The sequence below is a fragment of the Petromyzon marinus genome, chromosome 11 (genome assembly GCF_048934315.1).
Source record: "Petromyzon marinus isolate PM22_M1 ecotype Great Lakes invasive population chromosome 11, UKy_Petmar_22M1.pri1.0, whole genome shotgun sequence".
Classification (NCBI taxonomy): domain Eukaryota; kingdom Metazoa; phylum Chordata; class Hyperoartia; order Petromyzontiformes; family Petromyzontidae; genus Petromyzon; species Petromyzon marinus.
In genome coordinates, this window is record NC_133677.1 from 15095295 (window position 1) to 15116292 (window position 20998).

At 48.0% G+C, this 20998-nt stretch overlaps 1 protein-coding gene across 1 annotated transcript in view; it reads left to right on the forward strand.

The window, feature by feature from the left end:
* Window positions 1-349: 349 nt before the first annotated feature.
* The window catches only part of LOC116941177 (uncharacterized), a 40793-nt gene continuing 20144 nt past the window's right edge, over window positions 350-20998 (forward strand). The window contains exons 1-2 of the mRNA XM_032951921.2: window positions 350-489; window positions 9123-11883. Of these exons, the coding sequence (XP_032807812.1) occupies window positions 9129-11883 (2755 nt within the window). The 5' untranslated portion in view covers window positions 350-489; window positions 9123-9128. The remainder of the gene's footprint in view (window positions 490-9122; window positions 11884-20998) is intronic.

A 20998-nucleotide genomic window follows, 5' to 3' on the forward strand; every position in this document is an offset into this window, starting at 1 on the left:
GGGGCGGGGCTGTGTAGTGTGGGTGAAGGGGCGGGGCTGTGTAGTGTGGGTGAAGGGGCGGGGCTATGTAGTGGTGGAGGGGCGGGGCTGTGTGGTGTGGGTGGAGGGGCGGGGCTGTGTAGTGTGGGTGGAGGGGCGGGGCTGTGTGGGATATGGGTGGAGGGGCGGGGCTGTGTGGTGTGGGGCTGTGTGGTGTGGGTGGAGGGGCGGGGCTGTGTGGTGTGGGTGGAGGGGCGGGGCTGTGTAGTGTGGATGGGTGGAGGGGCGGGGCTGTGTGGGGTGGGTGGAGGGGCGGGGCTGTGTAGTGTGGGTGGAGGGGCGGGGCTGTGTGGTGTGGGTGGAGGGGCGGGGCTGTGTGCACACGCTGGGCGCCACTTTGCGCTCGAGTCGAGTTCGCCAGCAGCCTGCGGAGCTGCGAGCCTCGGCGAGCGCCTCCATCCAGCCGGGGCAGCAGCCGCAGCAGCAGCAGCCGCTGTTGCTGTGGAGCCGGTAAGGCGCCGTTGCCGTAGATCTGTGGTGGTGGTTGTGGTTGTTGTGGTTGTTGTTGTTGGGACGCGCTGGAGGAGGTCTCTCTGCGCATCGCAGCGCGGGTCCTGGCGCGGTCCGCGGCCGGCGTCGAACCGAATCGCGCGCGGAGCCCGAGCGAGGCGGTGCTTGGTGGCCGTGCCGGGCCACTTCGCCTTCACCGGGGCTGCTCGCCAACAGCACTTGCCCCAACACTCTGTTGAGCCTACACGGGGGATCTTTGTCTTGTGCGCGTGCCTCCGCGTGCAGCGGGGTGGGGGGGTAGCGCGCTGCGTACGAACCCCGCGAGGTCGCTTCGTGCTCGCGACTCGCACCGGGGACGATGACCTCGACGGGTCCTGGGGCTCCCCTAGGTCGACTCAGCCTCAAAATGAGTACCTGGTGCCGTGCCGGCCTTCATAGGTGCTCGCTAACAGCACTTGCCCCTACAGTCTGTTAAGGCTACACGGGGGATCTTTGTATTGTGAGTGTGTGAGTGGGCGAGTTAACGTGTGGGTGAGGGTGTGTCGGTGTGTGAGTGGGCGATTTAACGCGAGTGTGGGTGAGGGTTTGTGAGTGGGTGAGTTAACGTGAGCGTGTGAGTGGGTGAGTTAACGTGTGGGTGAGGGTGTGTGAGTGGGCGAGTTAACGTGAGGGTGTGTGGTGTGTGAGTGGGCGAGTTAACGTGTGAGTGTGTGAGTGGGTGAGTTAACGTGTGAGTGTGTGAGTGGGTGAGTTAACGTGTGAGTGTGTGAGTGGGTGAGTTAACGTGTGAGTGTGTGAGTGGGTGAGTTAACGTGTGAGTGTGTAAGTGGGTGAGTTAACGTGTGAGTGTGTAAGTGGGTGAGTTAACGTGTGAGTGTGTGAGTGGGTGAGTTAACGTGTGAGTGTGTGAGTGGGTGAGTTAACGTGTGAGTGGGTGAGTTAACGTGTGAGTGTGTGAGTGGGTGAGTTAACGTGTGAGTGTGTGAGTGGGCGAGTTAACGTGTGAGTGTGTAAGTTAACGTGTGAGTGGGTGAGTTAACGTGTGAGTGGGTGAGTTAACGTGTGAGTGTGTGAGTGGGTGAGTTAACGTGTGAGTGTGTGATTGGGTGAGTTAACGTGTGAGTGGGTGAGTTAACGTGTGAGTGGGTGAGTTAACGTGAGTGTGTGAGTGGGTGGGTTAACGTGTGAGTGTGTAAGTGGGTGAGTTAACGTGAGTGTGTGAGTTAACGTGTGAGTGTGTGAGTGGGTGAGTTAACGTGTGAGTGTGTGAGTGGGTGAGTTAACGTGTGAGTGTGTGAGTGGGTGAGTTAACGTGTGAGTGTGTGAGTGGGTGAGTTAACGTGTGAGTGGGTGAGTTAACGTGTGAGTGTGTGAGTGGGTGAGTTAACGTGTGAGTGTGTGAGTGGGTGAGTTAACGTGTGAGTGAGGGTTTGGGTGTGTGAGTACGTGAGTAGCTGCCACTGCTATTCAGTGGCCTAAAATAAAATGTTTCGCTCCGGATGACCGCTGCAAAGTATTATCTGTATTTTGATTTAGTGTGCTGATCTTAAAGGTGCATTGATAAATTTGATACTCCGACTGATGCTCCTGTTGTTGCGGAGTAACTCATGCAGCCAGCTGTGGCTCTAGGGTTTGGTGTTACATGTTGTTAATGTAGTTTATTGTAAAAAATTCGGTCACAGTCGCTATGATCATTGTTACATTGCATTTATGGCTTTATTTTGGTGATTTCGAAAAGTTTTTTGGTTTGGCCATGTTTGTAGTAGTACGGAGTTAGACTGATGGCCTTAATCTAAGTTGTCTTGTGGTTGTTGTTGTTTTTTGACTTGCATTCCACTGGGATTTTTGCACACAGCGTTGGTGTATGGTGCTTTTTCAGGAATATTTTGCTGTTTTTCCTGGATTTTCTGTTTGCACAGTCACATAGTCACTTCAAGATGTTTTCTTGTTTATGTTTTTGTTTGTTGTGGTTGCACCCGATTCAAGAGCCGAATGGCTCACAGGGCTATACCAAATAAATGAAACTGGAACTGAAAACGTGTGAGTGAGGGTGTGGGTGTGTGAGTGGGCGAGTTACCGTGTGAGTGAGGGTGTGAGTGGGCGAGTTACCGTGTGAGTGAGGGTGTGAGTGGGCGAGTTAAAGAGTGGGTGTGTGAGTGGGCGAGTTACCGTGTGAGGGTTTGAGTGGGCGAGTTAAAGAGTGGGTGAGTGGGGAGCGGTGGTGTAGCGGTTAGGGCGCAGCGCTACGAACCTGGCCATCTTGGTTCGATTCCCGCTCATAGCCAACACCGGTGATGATTATCTGAACAGGTCTTGGGCTTCCCCTAGGTTGACTTGGCCTCAATTGAGTACCTGATGCAGCGTGTAACACATTGCCACTGGGGAGACAAAGGCGGCCGGGCGTGGTGCTGGCCACCAACCCCCTTGTGTGCCGTTCCGGCCTTCATAGGTGCTCGCTAACAGCACTTGCCCCTAGAGTCTGTTAAGGCTACACGGGGGATCTTTGTTCTTTGCTGTGTTCTGCAGTGTGGTGAGTGGGTGAGTGTTGTGACCTGCAGAGTGGTGAGTAAGTGGGTGAGTGTTGTGACCTGCAGTGTGGTGAATGAGTGGGTGAGTGTTGTGACCTGCAGTGTGGTGAGTGAGTGGGTGAGTGTTGTGACCTGCAGAGTGGTGAGTGAGTGGGTGAGTTTCGATTTAAAGCTTTCATGACTGCAGTGATTCATCTTCTTGTTTCTTTCGGTAAAGTAACGTAGAATGGAAACAAAGTAATAAAAATAAAACATAATAAAATAAAATTCTCACGACGTTTTGGCCACAACACAAGTAGCCTTCAGGTGAAGGAACAGAACTGTCGGGACAACAGTGCTTCAATGAACGCTGCTAAGATTCGTAGCGTCTTTTAAGCTGGGTGGGAGGAGCAGAGCGCCTTGACAAAGGAGTTTACATATCAAAGCAGGAGAATTTAGCATTAAAATAGCTGAAGGATTAGCTTGTGACTGGTCACAGAAATAGCTATGTTAAAGTCAAAGCCTACACATCCACAGAGGCACCTAGTATTAATCAAAGCAGGATAATTTAGCATTGAAATAGCTGAGGGATTAGCTTGTGACTGGTCACAGAAATAGCTATGTTGAAGTCAAAGTTTACATATCAACAGAGGCATTTAGTACATGGACGCTAAAGGGCTGCAACTACCCAACTACCATACAGTAAAGCGATGTGAAAAAACTAAGTTTAAATTACATCAATATAATAAATGTACTCAATATATTCTTCAATAAGCTGAGCTATTAACACAAGCAACTAGGTATACACTACACTATATAATGAATACCATATAGTAAACTAATAAAAAAACTAAAATATAAACTACCTCAATGTTATCAATAAACTCTATATACTCTCAAATCAGCTGAGCCACCAACAATAAGTCGTTATATATCACAACGCCATATGGCGAAAAAATGGGTGGCGGTTTCTTCCCCTCAACGCCAGCACCACGGACAGCGACGAGCCCCGTTCAGACGGACGAGTCCATCCATGCTCGGAACGGAGGAGGGGGGAGAGAAACAGCCACGATGCGCTGTTATACTCCATGTTATAAACCATACCATTAACCGTGGTGTGAGAGGTATTAAGAGGCAATGCCAGCGAAAGAGCTGCAGTCTGAAGGTCACCAAACAGTTCTCGTTGAAACCTCCGGCCAGACCACCAAGATTATATGGCCTTCCAAAGATACACAAAGAAGATACACCCCTTCGTACCATCGTATCCACTATCAACTCCCCCACCTACAAACTGGCTCGTTTTCTTTCTGATATCCTGCGACCTTTCGCTGGAAAAACCACCTCTGCGGTACTAAACTCTACTCACCTGGTATCGACAATCAAGGGTATTTCCCTGTCCCCAGACGACCTGCTTGTCAGTTTTGATGTGGTTTCCTTATTCACCAAAGTTCCGGTACCTGACACCATCGCAATCATTGAAGACCTGATTCATCAAGGACTGCACACTGATGTACCCCCCCCTGGTGAGACATTGCTTAACCAACACATACTTCACCTGGAATGGAACTTTCTACAAACAGACTGAGGGCACCCCAATGGGCTCCCCCCTGTCTCCGGTTGTAGCCAACGTATTCATGGGAAAATTTGAAACTGACGCCATTCAGACTGCCACTCTATGCCCTACCTTATGGAGGAGGTACGTGGATGACCCTTTTGTCATCTGGCCACATGGCCAGCCTGCTCTGGACCAATTCCTCGACCACATCAATTCCATGCACCCAGCCATCAGATTTACCATGGAGGTCGAAAAGGATGGCAAGCTGCCCTTTTTGGATGTCTTAATTGAGAGGAGACCTGATGGTTCAATGAGCCACCCTGTCTACAGGAAAGCTACCCATACAGATGCTTACTTGAAACCAGATTCCCACCACCATCCATCCCAGAAGAACTCCCTCATCAAGACTCTATACCATAGAGCCCAATGCATTTCCGACCAGGAACACATTGCCAGTGAACTCAAACACGTACACAAGGCTCTCAGGGCTAATGGCTACTCCGACTACACAATCCGCAAAGCCATCACTCCAGTCATGAAGAAGGATCCTCTTGTGGAGCCACTCAAAACCATCACCTTACCCTACATTGCAGGGGTCACTAAAAAGATCTCCAAAATCCTGAATAAACACAAGATCCAGGTCCGATTCAACACAGTACATAAAATCCGTGATCTGGTTCCATCTGTAAAAGATGCTGTTCCAGACATACAGTACCCGGGCGTTTACTAAAGTGCCTCTGTGGTAGCAGCTACATTGGAGAAACCAAACGACATATCTCGGACCGCATCCGCGAACATAAAGCAGACTTGAAACACGGTAGGACGAACTCCTCTGCCGTGGCAGATCACTGTTATAATTCAGTGGGCTATATTTCCCTTTTTTTTCTACTCCCCCCTTACAGCACATTCTTGCCGATCTTTAATTTTTCTATTTTTCCGTTTCTATTGCACACACACAGTGACCCACCCCCCGCACCCTCTACACAACAAAAGACGGATTAACTCAGCCCCGCACCCCACCAAGGTCCCCCTACATGGCTCCCCCCCCCCCTCCCTTAACCTGTATTTAAGCCCAAGGTTCCCAAAGCCTCGCCACTTGGTGCAGCGATTTTTTTCTGTGACTGTTTCCACCTGAAGACGGGAAGCTTGTGTTGCCTCCGAAACGTCGCGTTTTAATTGTTTATTTTCTTTTAATTTGTTTTTTTACCTACGTGACTTTACCGAATAAAACCAAAGAGTATGAGTGGATAAGTGTTGTAATCTGCAGGGTGCTTAGTGAATGGGTGAGTATTGTAACCTGCAGTGGGGTGAGTGACTAGGTGAGTGTTATGACCTGTAGTGAGGTAGGTGAGGGTTGTGATCTGCAGTGAGGTGGGTGGGTGAATGGGTGAGTGCTGTGGCCTGCAGTGTAGTGAGTGAGTGTTGTGACCACCAGTGTGGTGAGTGAGTGAGTGGGTGAGTGTTGTGTTCTGCAGTGAAGTGGGTGAGTGGATGAGTGAGTGTGTGAGTAATCTTGATTTGAAGCTTTCGTGACTGCAGGAATTACTCTTTGGGTTTTTCGGTAAAGTCACGTAGAAAGCAAAAATAAATAAAAAAAATAGCGACTTCTTATAACGACTTATTGTTGTGTTGCTCAGCTGATTGGAGAGTATATAGAGTTTATTGATAACATGGAGGTATTTTATATTTTTTTTATTAGTTTACTATATGGTATTCATTATATAGTGTAGTGTATACCCAGTTGCTTTGTGATTAATAGGTCAGCTTATTGAAGAATATATTAAGTACATTTATTATATTGATGTAATATAGATTTAGTTTTTTCACATCGCTTTACTGTATGAAAGTTGGGTAGTTGGAGGCCTTTAGCGTCCATATACTAAATGCCTCTGTTGATAGGTAAACTTTGACTTTAACATAGCTATTTCTGTCACAAGCTAATCCCTCAGCTATTTAAATGCTAAATTATCCTGCTTTGATACGTAAACTCCTTTGTCAAGACGTTTTACGCCTCTCACCGAGCTTAAAAGACACTACGAATCTTAGCAACGCTCATTGAAGCACTGTTGTCCCGACAGTTCTGTTCCTTCACCTGTTGAAGGCTACTTGTGTTGTGGCCGAAACGTCGTGAGAATTTTATTGTCTTATTTTATTTTATTATTTTAGTCTCATTCTACGTGACTTTACCGAAAGAACCAAAGAAGAAAAAAATAGATCACGACGTTTCGACTTCAACACAAGCAACCGTCATCAGGTGAGAACTGTGTGTAAATGCATGCTCGGAGAGAGACACATATACAGAGAGAGAGAGACACATCCAGAGAGAGAGAGACAAACACAGACACGGAGAGAGACATATACAGAGAGACACACACATAGAGGAGAGACAGAGAGAGACACACACGCAGAGAGAGACACAGAGATAAACAACGCCTCTTTGGCGAGGCATTATATAGATCCCAGAAGGGGGGAGAAGGGGCTGCAGTGACAGGAGAGATCAGCGGCATGGGGAAGAGAGGGGGGGGGGCAGTGAAATTAGCATGTAAATGTGAGTGGGTGAGTGTTGTGACCTGCAGTGTGGTGGGTGGGTGAGTGTTGTGACCTGCAGTGTGGTGGGTGGGTGAGTGTTGTGACCTGCAGTGTGGTGGGTGAGTGAATGAGTGGGTGAGTATTGTGATCAGTCATGAGTGGGTGAGTGTTGTGACCTGCAGTGTGGTGGGTGGGTGAGTGTTGTGACCTGCAGTGTGGTGGGTGGGTGAGTGTTGTGACCTGCAGTGTGGTGGGTGAGTGAATGAGTGGGTGAGTATTGTGATCAGTCATGAGTGGGTGAGTGTTGTGACCTGCAGTGTGGTGGGTGGGTGAGTGTTGTGACCTGCAGTGTGGTGGGTGGGTGAGTGTTGTGACCTGCAGTGTGGTGGGTGAGTGAATGAGTGGGTGAGTATCGTGATCAGTCATGAGTGGGTGAGTGTTGTGACCTGCAGTGTGGTGGGTGAGTGAATGAGTGGGTGAGTATCGTGATCAGTCATGAGTGGGTGAGTGTTGTGACCTGCAGTGTGGTGAGTGGGTGAGTGTTGTGACCTGCAGTGTGGTGAGTGGGTGAGTGTTTTTTACCTGCAATGTGGTGAGTGGGTAAGTGTTTTGATCTGCAGTTTGGTGAGTGGGCGAGTGTTGTGATCTTTCTTGAGGTGGGTGAGTGTTGTGACTTGCAGTGAGGCGAGTGACTAAAGGAGTGTTGTGACCTGCAGTTAGGTGGGTGAATGTCGTGATCTACAGTAAAGTGGGTGAGTGAGTGGATAAGTGTTGTAATCTGCAGGGTGCTTAGTGAATGGGTGAGTGTTGTGGTCTGCAATGAGGTGGGTGAGTGGAAGAGTGTTGTGACCTGCAGTGGGGTGAGTGACTAGGTGAGTGTTATTACCTGTAGTGAGGTAGGTGAGGGTTGTGATCTGCAGTGAGGTTGGTGAGTGGGTGAGTGTTGTGGACTGCAGTTAGGTTTGTGAGTGGTTGAGTATTGTGACCTTCAGTGTGGTGAGTGAGTGGGTGAGTGTCGCGATCTGCAGCGAGGTGGGTGAGTTGGTGTGTCGCGACCGCTGCGAGTCCAGGAGATCAGAATCAAAATCTTTATTTAGACTGGAAAAATCCGATGAGCTGTGGAGCTCTTTTTCACAGACAATGGGGGGGAGGGGGGAGTCAGTGGGGACAAGGCGGGAGGCAATGATCCGGCCGGGGTATTGAAGAGGTAAAACCATTACAGAGAGATGGAAACCACTGCTGCGGGAGAGAGCGCAAGAGTGATTTTGGAAGAGCATTTGCATGTATGTAGTTGAAGTTCTTTCGCACCGTACGCAGCCAACCGTGTTAATTGGAGATAGCAGAGCAGGGGTACAGGCCAGAGGCGAGCGGGGAGAGCCAATGAGGGGTCTAACTCGGGGGGGGATGTTGAGATGAGTGGGGAGAAAGTGGGAGATGGAGCGAGGCGCAGATTAACAGGAACCAGCAGGAGCAGAGCTTGCAGGGGCAGGGGGCATCCCAGAGATCGTGTGGAGGGGAGTGTGGGAACTGAGGCCCTGGGGGGCCGCAGAGAGCCCGGAGCGTCCTGGCTGTCTCCTTCACGGGACGTACCATGCTGTGCAGGTGGACGTCCATTCATTGCTCTCCGTTTACACCTGTGAATTGTCAAGGACTGACAAGCGTGCACATTAAAGCACCTGAACCAGATTCGGAACTCATTCCAAGTAGGTGAGTGGTTGTGAGTGGGCAAGTTTCCGAGTGTGTGGTGGCCAACGTTCTGGTGCAGTGTGCAGTGTAGGGCGGTTGGTGTGTGTTGCATTGTGTAGTGCAGGGTGTGGTTTAGTGAGCGGTGTGGTTTTGGTTGGTGTGGTTTGGTGAGCGGTGTGGTGTGTGCTGCAGTGTAGGGTGTGGTGCAGTGTTGGGGTGAGGTGTGTTTTGCAGAGAGGTTAGCGGCACGGTGTGTAGTGCAGGTTGTGGTTTGGTGAGCGGCGCGGTGCAGTGTGGGGTGAAGTGTGTAGTGCAGGGTGGTGAGCGGTGCGGTGTGCGGTGTCTCCGCTTTGCAGGACGTGATGGCGGCGAGTGCTCCATGCCGTGAGCCGCCAGCATGGCTCAGCAGCATCTTCCCGTATGGCGTCACCATTCCCGCGCCTCCTCCTCCTCACAACCTCCTCTCCTTTCATACGCCTCCCCGCTTCAGCAACACCACGTGGACAGATACCGCAGCATCCTACAGCGCAAGATTCTGGCATTCCGACTTTGCAAAGTTCGTGCAGAAATTCGGGCCATCCGTGAGGCTGCCGCCAAGCGTAGTGGTGGAGGGAGTCGTGCATCCTGGTGGGCAGAACCTCCTCAAGTCAAAGCCGTGGCAGTACCGCAGCGCACCGTTCGCGACGGTGAACAGCGGCTCGGTGGCATCTCCCAGCCAATGGATGTACCAGCCAAAAAATGCTCCTTATTGGCAAGTCACTGCAGCTATGCTCGCACAGAACAATGCCGGCATCTGCGAGACTGCGTCCAACATTGGTTCGTTAAACCAAACGGGAATGGAAAGGGCAGCCCGGCAGGGGCAGGCGAGAGGCACCGAGGTGGGTGGCAGCGCGCCCTTAGCCCAGGTGCAATCGGACGAGTTGGAGGTTCACTTCTCGGGGCGCGGGCGTGGGTACGGGTGTGGGCGCGGACGCGGACGCGGACGTGGAGCCGCGGCGCCGGCCACCGTGCAAGTCAGCGGGCGCGGCAATTCGCGCGGAGAGAAGCGGCCGCTGCCAAGGAAAGAACCCGAACGGGGCCAGCACGCCGACCCTTCCACGGCGCCGTGCATCTCCAGGCACGGACACAGCTGCTGCTCCAGGCTTACTCACTACAACAGGTTTGACGAGCACTGGCAGCCCGCTTGGCACAAAGAACAAATCCCAATTATTACCGCCGTCTTCAGCCTCGCTCCTGACCCACTTCATTCCGAAGCCCCCAGCACAACGAGGAGGAGAAGCACTCACGACGAAACCGATAAACCAGCGCCACAGCCCCACGATGGGAATTCCGTCCTTCCTGTGGCCGTCAAATGCGAAAGCCCCGCTGGCTGTTGCAGCGGGAAAGTAACAATGGAAGTCAATATGAACGCAGCTTCTGAAACTACCACCTCTTCCGTGCCATTTTTACTGCCAGAAATTAAAAAAGAACCTTTAGCAGAAGTAGGCGTTTGTGTCCAAGCTGCAGATGCAGACGCCCAGACAGACGCTGAGCATTCATCAAATGAGCGAGACGTAGGGCCCGGTGCCGTGCCGTCAACCCGGTACAAACTCGAACCTCTGAGCGTAACTTTGCCCTTTGGCGCCGTTCCTTCGCGGGCACAAGTAAAGGAGCTCGCAATGGATTTGGAATCGCGACGTCTGCCCACCCCAAGTGTTCATGAGAGTCAACAGCTGTGTGCAGTAGAAGAAACCCCAGGGAACGCTTCTGTCGGTCGGATTGAGAGTAAAGACTCGGAATCAGTTTATGCTCGATATGCGGAGGGAGAGACGACACCGCGCGATTGTGAGACGCACATCGAGGCAGCAGCTGTGATTGTGGGAGTGGCTCGGCCTGGGAGCAACGAGTTTGGTGCCGAGCATGGACAGCCGGCCTTGCACGAGGGAGACGCTGGTGCCTCCTGGCCTGAAAAGGACACGGCTGGTGTCGCGATGCTGGTGGCGCACTCTGCCCGGGTGGAGGATCTTGCCAGTGTCTCGATGCCAGTGGCGCATTCCACCTGGGTGGAGGACACGGCCGGTGTCGCAATGCCGGTGGCACATTCCGGCCAGGTGGAGGACATTGCCAGTGTCTCGATGCCAGTGGTGTGTTCCGCCCGGGTGGAGGACACAACCAGTGTCCCGATACCGGTGGCTCGCTCCGCCCCAGTCAAGGACACAGCCGGAGTGGGAGCCAAAGAAGCGGGTACCTGCTGCTCATTTGATTCTAGTGAGGAATCTGCAGCAGAAGAATTCGCGACCCCACAGTCTGCACCGGCCATGAGCGGAACCTGCACATTTCAGCCAGATGATGACATAGACCTGCCCAAGGTTACAGAAGTCCCCGGGTCTGTATGTACCGTGAGCCGCCCGGGTCTTGGCTCTCGCTACATCAGCAAGGAGAAGGCAGACCTGGCAGCGATGGAAAGCACGACGCCCAGTTTGGGTGAACACACGGCCACTGTGACCTCAGTTCCTCAAGAAACGAGCGCTGCACACAAGACCTGCAACTTTCATTCTGCCAAGATGACTCCGCCGACTAAGAATCCTAAAAACAAAGTGTCGAAGATCACCGTGAATGGGTTCTGTGTATCAGAGTTTGGTGGGATTACCGCAACCAGAATTGAAAATCTCTTCACTTTGTTGTCATTGCACATGGAACTCATGAACATTGCAGATGGTGTAACGGATGCCCACAAAGATGCTCTGTCCCAGGCAGAGTGGACGAGACACAAGGAGGAGGCGGCCATGCTCAACCATCCGCGTGTCCGCCGAGCAGTGGAGCGCGTCGTCCGGGCCCTGGTGGGAATGGAATCAGAGTCCTCGTGCCCGTTCCCATTCGTGCTGCGCCATGGCAGGACCTTCGTGCCTCTCGCCGCCCTCCGGGAGACGATGGTCATGGAGCTGTCGAGGCACGAGCTGGTGGGTGTGCTGGCGCGCTGCGCCGTGCCACAACGGCCATCCACTCTGACAGAGGAGGGTGTGTTGCGGTGCGCGCCATGGCTCCGGCGTGGTTGCTTCACGCTGCTACGCATGGCCCAGCTGCGCTACGTCTATCCACACCTCTTCCACACCGCCTGGAGGGTGCGACGCAGGATGGGTGAGAGTCTTCCGCTATCTATTGATGGTCACACTCGCTCCACATTGTGTATAGATTGTCATCCTTCTCCCACACCTCCCATTAGTGCGGTTGACTATGTAGGGTGCGAAAAAAATTCAACATACAGTGAGGGAAAAAAGTATTTGAGCCCCTGCTGATTTTGCACGTCTGCCCACTGACAAATATATGATCAGTCTGTAATTTTAATGGTAGGTTTATTTGAACAGTGAGAGACAGAATAACAACAAACAAATCCAGAAAAATGCATGTCAAAAATGTTATAAATTGATTTGCATTTTAATGAGGGAAATAAGTATTTGACCCTTCTGCAAAACATGACTTAGTACTTGGTGGCAAAACCCTTGTTGGCAATCAAAGAGGTCAGACGTTTCTTGTAGTTGGCCACCAGGTTTGCACACGTCTCAGGTGGGATTTTGTCCCACTCCTCTTTGCAGATCTTCTCCAAGTCATTAAGGTTTCGAGGCTGACGTTTGGCAACTCGAACCTTCAGCTCCCTCCACAGATTTTCTATGGGATTAAGGTCTGGAGACTGGCTAGGCCACTCCAGGACCTTAATGTGCTTCTTCTTGAGCCACTCCTTTGTTGCCTTGGCCGTGTGTTTTGGGTCATTGTCATGCTGGAATACCCACCCACGACCCATTTTCAATGCCCTGGCTGAAGGAAGGAGGTTCTCACCCAAGATTTGACGGTACATGGCCCCGTACATCGTCCCTTTGATGCGGTGAAGTTGTCCTGTCCCCTTAGCAGAAAAACACCCCCAAAGCATAATGTTTTTACCTCCATGTTTGACGGTGGGGATGGTGTTCTTGGGGTCATAGGCAGCATTCCTCCTCCAAACAGGGCGAGTTGAGTTGATGCCAAAGAGCTCCATTTTGGTCTCATCTAACCACAACACTTTCACCCAGTTGTCCTCTGAATCATTCAGATGTTCATTGGCAAACTTCAGACGGGCATGTTTATGTGCTTTCTTGAGCAGGGGGACCTTGCGGGTGCTGCAGGATTTCAGTCCTTCACGGCGTAGTGTGTTACCATTTGTTTTCTTGATGACTATGGTCCCAGCTGCCTTGAGATTATTGACAAGTTACTCCTGTGTAGTTCTGGGATGATTCCTCACCGTTCTCATGATCATTGCAACTCCACGAGATGAGATCTTGCATGGAGTCCCAGGCCGAGGGAGATTGATAGTTCTTTTGTGTTTCTTCCATTTGCGAATAATTGCACCAACTGTTGTCACCTTCTCATCAAGCTGCTTGGCAATGGTCTTGTAGCCCATTCCAGCCTTATGTAGGTCTACAATATTTTCCCTGACATCCTTGGAGAGCTCTTTGGTCTCAGCCATGGTGGAGAGTTTGGAATCTGATTGATTGATTTCTTCTGTGGACAGGTGCCTTTTATACAGGTAATAAACTGAGATTAGGAGCACTCCCTTTAAGAGTGTGCTCCTAATTTCAGCTCGTTACCTGTATAAAAGACACCTGGGAGCCAGAAATCTTTCTGATTGAGAGGGGGTCAAATACTTATTTCCTTCATTAAAATGCCAATCAATTTATAACATTTTTGACATGCATTTTTCTGGATTTTGTTATTCTGTCTCACTGTTCAAATAGACCTACCATTAAAATTATAGACTGATAATTTATTTGTCAGTGGGCAAACATACAAAATCAGCAGGGGTTCAAATACTTTTTCCCTCACTCTACATACACACACACCCCCCACATACAGTTTAACACGTAGGCTTTCGCGACCAATATTATTCATAATAAAGGTTTTTTGGTTAGATCGCGTTATTTATAAATGTGTCGTAACCCTCCACCATCCGACACAGCCAAACAGTAAAAAATGTGTCACGTTTACAAAAGACAAATAGTTCACTACTTTAGCCCACCGGTATGTTGAAGAGTGAATCAACATCATTTACAATTTTGAGTACGATGTTTCGCTGGTAATTACATCCAGCATCATCGGGCAATTTGCCAGAATGGTGAAGCCCTCACTTTCTCTCAGTCTTAAATAGAGCAGCACGGTGACGCCATCATTTAACCCAATCTGGTGCAGTGATTTGTGGCGGGGAGGGTATTGTAATTATATAATAGATTGGTAATCATTCAGTTGTTATTAATTAGTATTTGTTTCCCATATAATGAATTGTAATTGTAATATATTTTATTTAATAATACTTTTCCAGGCCGCACTAAGCCTGTAGCTGTCTGAGCGATTAAAGTTATTTGTATTTATCTCAATTTCAATGGATTATCTAATTAGTCTTGGCCAGTAATAATTTGTTTTACACAACACTTCAACATTATCAAAATCAATTGAGTGTCCTTGTTGACAAGCATGCTCTGCCACTGCCGACAGTTGTGTTGGAGATAATTTAATATTTCTTTGGTGTTCTTTTAGTCTTACGCTGATGTTACGTCCCGTCTGACCAATTCAACAACATTCAACAATGTTGTTGAATTGGTCAACAACTGCCATTCGCCACTAAGTGTCGGTGACATCACCACGACGCTTGTGCCAGGCTATGTGCACCTTGAGGCCACGTGAAGTGTCGAACGCCCGCTGGCAGGAGGTTACGGGGCAGACCCAGGTGCCATGGGTTGAATGACTGAGACGAGTGGCTGATGCACCACCTGTGCCCCCTACTGTGCCAACTTTCTGTGCTTTAGCCACCCGGAGCTCCTCTCGTTGTTGTGAGCGTCGCTCCTCCGCCCTCCGTTGTTGTTGGAGGGCGACTGCCTCCAACTGCCCAGTAGCGTCCTTCACGAGCCTCCTCTACAGAGGCCGATCTTGAAACCGCTGGTACCAGTCATCGGCAAGTCCACTCAGCTCCACGTCCTCCTGTACCACATCACTCCATCTCTTCTTTAGCCCATTTAGCCCCCTCGATCCGGCCGAACAAAAGATGTTTAGGCATGCGGTGGCTGGGTATGCGGGCTACATGACCCAGCCAATGCAGCCTTGCCTGCCGGATTTGCTCACCGATGGGACTTTGTCCACATCTTTCAAGGATTTGTGAGCTCCTCACACAATCCAGCCTGGTTAAACCCAGGATGGATCGTAGGCAGGCCAGCCTAAATGTTTCCAACTGGCGAAGATGTTCCATTAGGGGGGTCCACGTTTCGCAAGCGTAGAGAAGGGAGGGAATGACCGTGTCCGAGAAGACCTGAAGCTTCGTGCGGAGTGATAGACCAGGTAGCTTCCACACAGCGTTCCGCAACCGATGATAAGATAATGCCGCTCGACTGATTCTGAGTGAGACCTCTGCTGTTAAACCGGAGCCGGTCATGAGCACACTGCCCAGGTATGGGAAACTCTCCACTCTCTCCGCAACTGCCCTATCACCAATTGGGAGTTGTTGGGGTGGAGTGTCCGATGGTACAAAATACCCAGGCAGGTGCTTAGTTTTGGTGAGGCTGATGGTAAGGCCCCACCTCTTGGTGGCAAGCTCCAGGTTCAGCAGCAGCGCTTCCAACTTCTCTTCTGAGTGAGCAGCAATTACCAAATCATTGGCATATATAACGTGGTTGAGCAATAGGGAGCCATCCCTTGACTGCACCCGGGCATCGATCAGCCTCCCATTGTATCTGTACCAAATGGAAATTCCTCCGATACAGCTATTGAAGGCTTCATGAACCACGTGGTCAAAATAGATGTTAAATAATGTGGGAGCCAGAGGACATCGCTGTCGCACCGCAAGGTGTACAGGGAATGGCTCTGACTCCCGGCCACGTAGTTTTACCTGGGCCCGCTCACCATCGTGAAGGTCCTTAATGAGCGGGTCAGGGACTCCCAAAGCACGAAGAACAACCCAGGGCCCAGGCCTACTGATGGTATCATAGGCCTTGACCAGGTCAATAAAGCAGAGATGTAGGTCTTGTTGGAATTCTCTACACCTCTGCTGTAGCAGACTGACAGAAAATATGGCATCTGTGCAGGACCGCCCTTTCATGAAACTGCATTGGGGCTCCACAAGCCTCGCCTCAGCGTACCTAGCAAGGCGATGTTAAATAATCCTTGCCAGGACCTTTCCCGGCACACTGAGGAGTGAGATGCCCCTGCAGTTGTTACAGTCTGTGCGGTCCCCCTTTTTCAAGAGGGGGACCACCAGGGCATCCTTCCAATCCTGCGGAACCCATCCAGTGGTCCAGACTGTTGCTATGATATCATGTAGGGCAGTCTGTGCACAAACGCCACCCTCCCTCAGGATTTCGCTTGGGAGATCATCTCTGCCCGGTGCCTTTCCTGGACTAAGACTCTGGATTGCCTTCAGTACTTCCTCAACAGATGGCACCTCAGCCAGCCACTCACACGGGGTGACTTTCTCCTCCAATATTTGAGGCACCGCAGCCTCAGCAGGGTCATCCCCACTTTGTCCCATTATGTTTTCCAGGCTGAGGGATTGCCCCTCCCCTAGGACCTCACAGAAATGCTCAGCCAAGAGATTGGATCACCCTTCTTTCCCCTCATGATGGCAATAGGTGTGGCGCTGCAGGTCATTTTTTTAATGGACTTAGAGCGATTTGTGATCACGAGCCACTTAGGCAGACTCCATCTCTTCAGCTACCCGCGACCACCACCCATCCTTGCAGTGCCTCACGGCTCTCCGAACCTCCGAGCAGAGGCTGCGGTAAGCCTCCTCATTTTCCGACGCGGGATGCTGCAGCTGATGAGAGTGGGCCTGTCGCTTTTTCTCAGCCAGCTTGAACACCTCCTCTGTCAGCCAGGGTCTCTGGGGAGGGCTGGACCATGGACCCAAAGCAGACATTGCCGCTGCATGAGCCACAGTTTGACCAATATAGCATCTGCCACATAAACAATTAACCCGATATACACCTTCTGTTAGCAATTTAGGCAATTCGTTTTAGTACAAGATACTAGTTTTTGAATTTTGTGTACTGTACCAAATCTTACTGTAATGTTTTGCTTTTGCAAAACACGGGCTAATTTGTCAGTTACTCCTGAGATATATGGTATTTTAATTGTTTTAACAATCTAATCGCTTTCAGCAGTGTTGCTTTGCATTCGTAATTTTGCATTCAGTGCTCTATTAATTTGAGCATTATTGGAGCCATTCTCTCGTAGTGCTTCTTTAACATGTTTAATCTCTCTCATGAGACTTTCACCATCTGGCACTGATTTAGTCCAATGTATCAGTGTCTTGATAAGAGAGGAATTCTGAGCTGGGTGATGATGTGAATCTGCATTCAGATAGGCATAATTGTGCATTCGCTTTCGGTAAACGCTGTGTTATTTTGCCATTTAGACCTTGTCCAAGCAAAATATCTAGGAACGGGAGTGTGTTATTGACCTCCATTTCCATGATGAACTGGATGGCCAGGTTTTGTGCATTGAGATGATTTAGAAAATAATTGAGTGTATCTTTACCATGTGGCCAGACAACCAAAGTGTCATCAACATATCTAAACCAAAAAGATGGTTTTAATGTACTGGAGGCAAGTGCTCGTTTCAAAATTTTCCATGTACAGATTTGCTGTAGCAGGAGATAAAGCAGAGCCCATTGCAGCTCCTTCCTTTTGTTTAAAGAAATCACCTCTCCATAAGAAGTAAGTGTTATTTCAACAATGATCAGCTAGTTTCGGGATATCTTTTGGTAAACCTGTATTATTTACTAGTGTATCAAGTAATTTAAGTGACTCGTTCACTGGAACATTTGTGAATAGAGAAATCACATCAAAACTTACCAGAATATCATTAGGGTTAACTTTGATATCTGAATCACATTCACAAGATGTTCTGAATTTCTTATGAATGAAGATGTCCTACCTATGTAGGGCTGTATTTGTTTAGTTATATATTTTGCTCATTTATATGTGGCAGAGCCAATTGTACTGACTATGGGTCGTAATGGGATGCCGATTTTATTAACCTTTGGTAGCCCATACAGTCGAGGTGGTTTTGAGGCCCTTGGCTTAATTTGGTATTGCTCATTCTTAGGGATTAATGAATTTGCAATGATTGGAGGAGTCTAACGTTCTAAAGTATTAGTTGGATCTCGTTTAATTTTAATGTAGGTACTTTCGTCTAGTAAATCTTTAATTTTATTATCATAATCGGCTCGTGACATCACTACAGTAGTGCGGCCTTGATCAGCTGCCAGGATTTGAAGATCTTTATTTAATCCGAACTCTCTTGAGACTGACTTCGTTGGAGCTAATATTTACTTTTGGTACTTTGCTATTCTCAATAATTTTGGCAACCTCGTGTCTAGTCATCTCTGCCTCATTATGTGGAAGGAGTCTTACCACTGATTCTACCTCAGCAATGATCTCATCCACTGGAATTGTGCATGGGGTAACGGCAAAGTTAAGGCCTTTACAAAGGATGGAAATCATGTCACTAGTTAAAACAGTGTTAGTTAAGTTCATTACGGTTTTGTTTTAATTTGTTCGTTTTAAGTAGGGAATTGTTTACTATGAAGTCTAGAGAATGTATTCTTTTGGCTAGTTTTATCCATGCATTATTGGAATATAATCGATACTATAACACAACAATCGGCTGATAATGTGTTTAATCTAAAGAGAGCTCCGATTAAATAAAGATATTCAAATCCTGGCAGCTGATAAAGGCCGCACTACTGTAGTGATGTCACGAGCCGATTATGATAATAAAATGTAAGATTTACTAGACGAAAGTACCTACATTAAAATTAAACGAGATCCAACGTAAGACTCCTGCAATCATTGCAAATTCATTAATCTCTAAGAATGAACAATACCAAATTACGCCAAGGGCCTCAAAACCACCTAGACTGTATGGGCTACCAAAGGTTCATAAAATCGGCATCCCATTATGACCCATAGTCAGTACAATTGGCTCTGCCAGGTAAAAATTAGCAAAATATATAACTAAACAAATACAGTAAATCTTAGTTTTTTCGGTAAAGTCACGTAGAAATAATAAAAAATAAAATTACATAATATACGACGTTTCGATTGCAACACAAGCAATCATCATCAGGTAGAGGAAACACGTAACCACATATATATACAGACCTTAAGTAGGGGGAATGAACACAGATATACCAGGGGATACAGAGAGACGGAACATCACACTAAATCAAACAGGGTTTAGCAAAATTTGGAAACTATATAAAGCAACACAGACGGTCGGTTAAAACACAATTAACGCATGGTTTGGTTGAATACGCTGTTTCAAAGATTGTTAAATTGTAAGTTAAGTGTGAAATTTAAGATAGTGATAGAATACTTACCGTAGAGAGACCTATGGGGGGAGAGACACGCGCACAGTTAAGGAGTAAATTAACTCTGTCCCAAGGCTTTAAGAAGGCCAGAGATGGAGGAGGGCTAGGGCTCATAGACAATGGGACACAAATTTGCATGATATAAGTTGTCATGGACACAGTTGTCAGGCACACACAGAGAGGGGGGCGCAGCAGCGCACACTTAGAGGCACCCAGGTACACAACCATAGGTAGAGACAACACAGCGACATAAATCTAATTCAAGACACAAAGGTAGACACACCAGCAGAGAACACAAAGACATAGATTTCATACCTCCCCGAAGAGGTGGTTCAAACAAATGCAGCCCTACATCGGTAGGACATCTTCAATAATAACAAATTCAGAACATCTTGTGAATGTGATTAACTATAACAAACTTAACCGTAATGATATTCTGGTGAGTTTTTATGTGATTTCTCTATTAACTAATGTTCAGTGAGCGAGTCAATTAAATTACTTGATACACTAGTAAAGAATAAGGTTCACCAAAAGATATCCCGAAACTAGTTGACCATTGTTGAAATAACACTTGCTTCTTATGGAGGTGATTTCTTTAAACAAAAGGAAGGAGCTGCAATGGACTCTCCTTTATCTCCTGCTATAGCAAATCTGTACATGGAAAATTTGAAACGAGCACTTGCCTCCAGTATACTAAAACCATCTTTTTGGTTTGATATCTTGATGAAACTTTGGTTGTCTGGCCACATGGTAAAGAAATGATTTTCTAAATCATCTCAATGCACAAAACCCGGCCAACCAGTTCATCATGGAAATGGAGGTGAATAACACACTCCCGTTCCTAGATATATTGCTTGGACACGGTCTAAATGGCAAAATAACACACAGCGTTTACAGAAAGCAAACGCACACTGATGCCTATCTGAATGCAGATTCACATCATCATCCAGCTCAGAAATCCTCTTATCAAGACACTGATATATTGGACTAAATCAGTATTATATGGTGAAAGTCTAGTGAGAGAAATTCAACACGTTAAAGAAGCACTACGACAGAATGGCTACAATAATGCTCAAATTTACAGAGCACTAAATGCCAAATCACGAACGCAAAGCAACACTGCTGAAAGTGATTAGATTGGTAAAACAATTAAAATACCATATATCTCAGGAGTAACTGACAAATTAGCCCGTGTTTTGCAAAAGCAAAACATTAAAGTAAGATTTGGTACAGTACACAAAATGAAAAATCTAGTATCTTGCACTAAAGACGAATTTCCTAAATTACTAACAGAAGGTGTATATTGGATTAATTTTTATGTGGCAGATGCTATATTGGTCAGATGGGATGTACCATCAATATAAGACTAAAAGAACACCAAAGAAATATTAAATTATCTCAAACACAGCTGTCGGCAGTGGCAGAGCATGCTTATCAACAAGGACACTCAATTGATTTTGATAACGTTGAAGTGTTGTGTAAAACTAATTATTACTGACCAAGACTAATTAGAGAATCCGTTGAAATTGAGAGAATTACAAATAACTTTAACCGCTCTGACAGCTACAGGCTTAGTGCGTCCTGGAAGAGTATTATTAAATAAATAATAAAATATTAATTACAATTCCTTATCAGGGAAACATACTAATTAATAACAATTGAATGATTAACAATCTATTATATAATTACAATACCCCCCCTCCGCCTCAAATCACTGCACCTGAATGAGCTAAATGATGACGTCACCCTGCTGCTCTATTTAATACCGGGAGCAAGTGAAGGCTTTACCATTCTGGCGAATTGCCAGATGATGCTGGATATAATTACCAGCGAAACGTCGTACTCAATTGTAAATTATGTTAATTC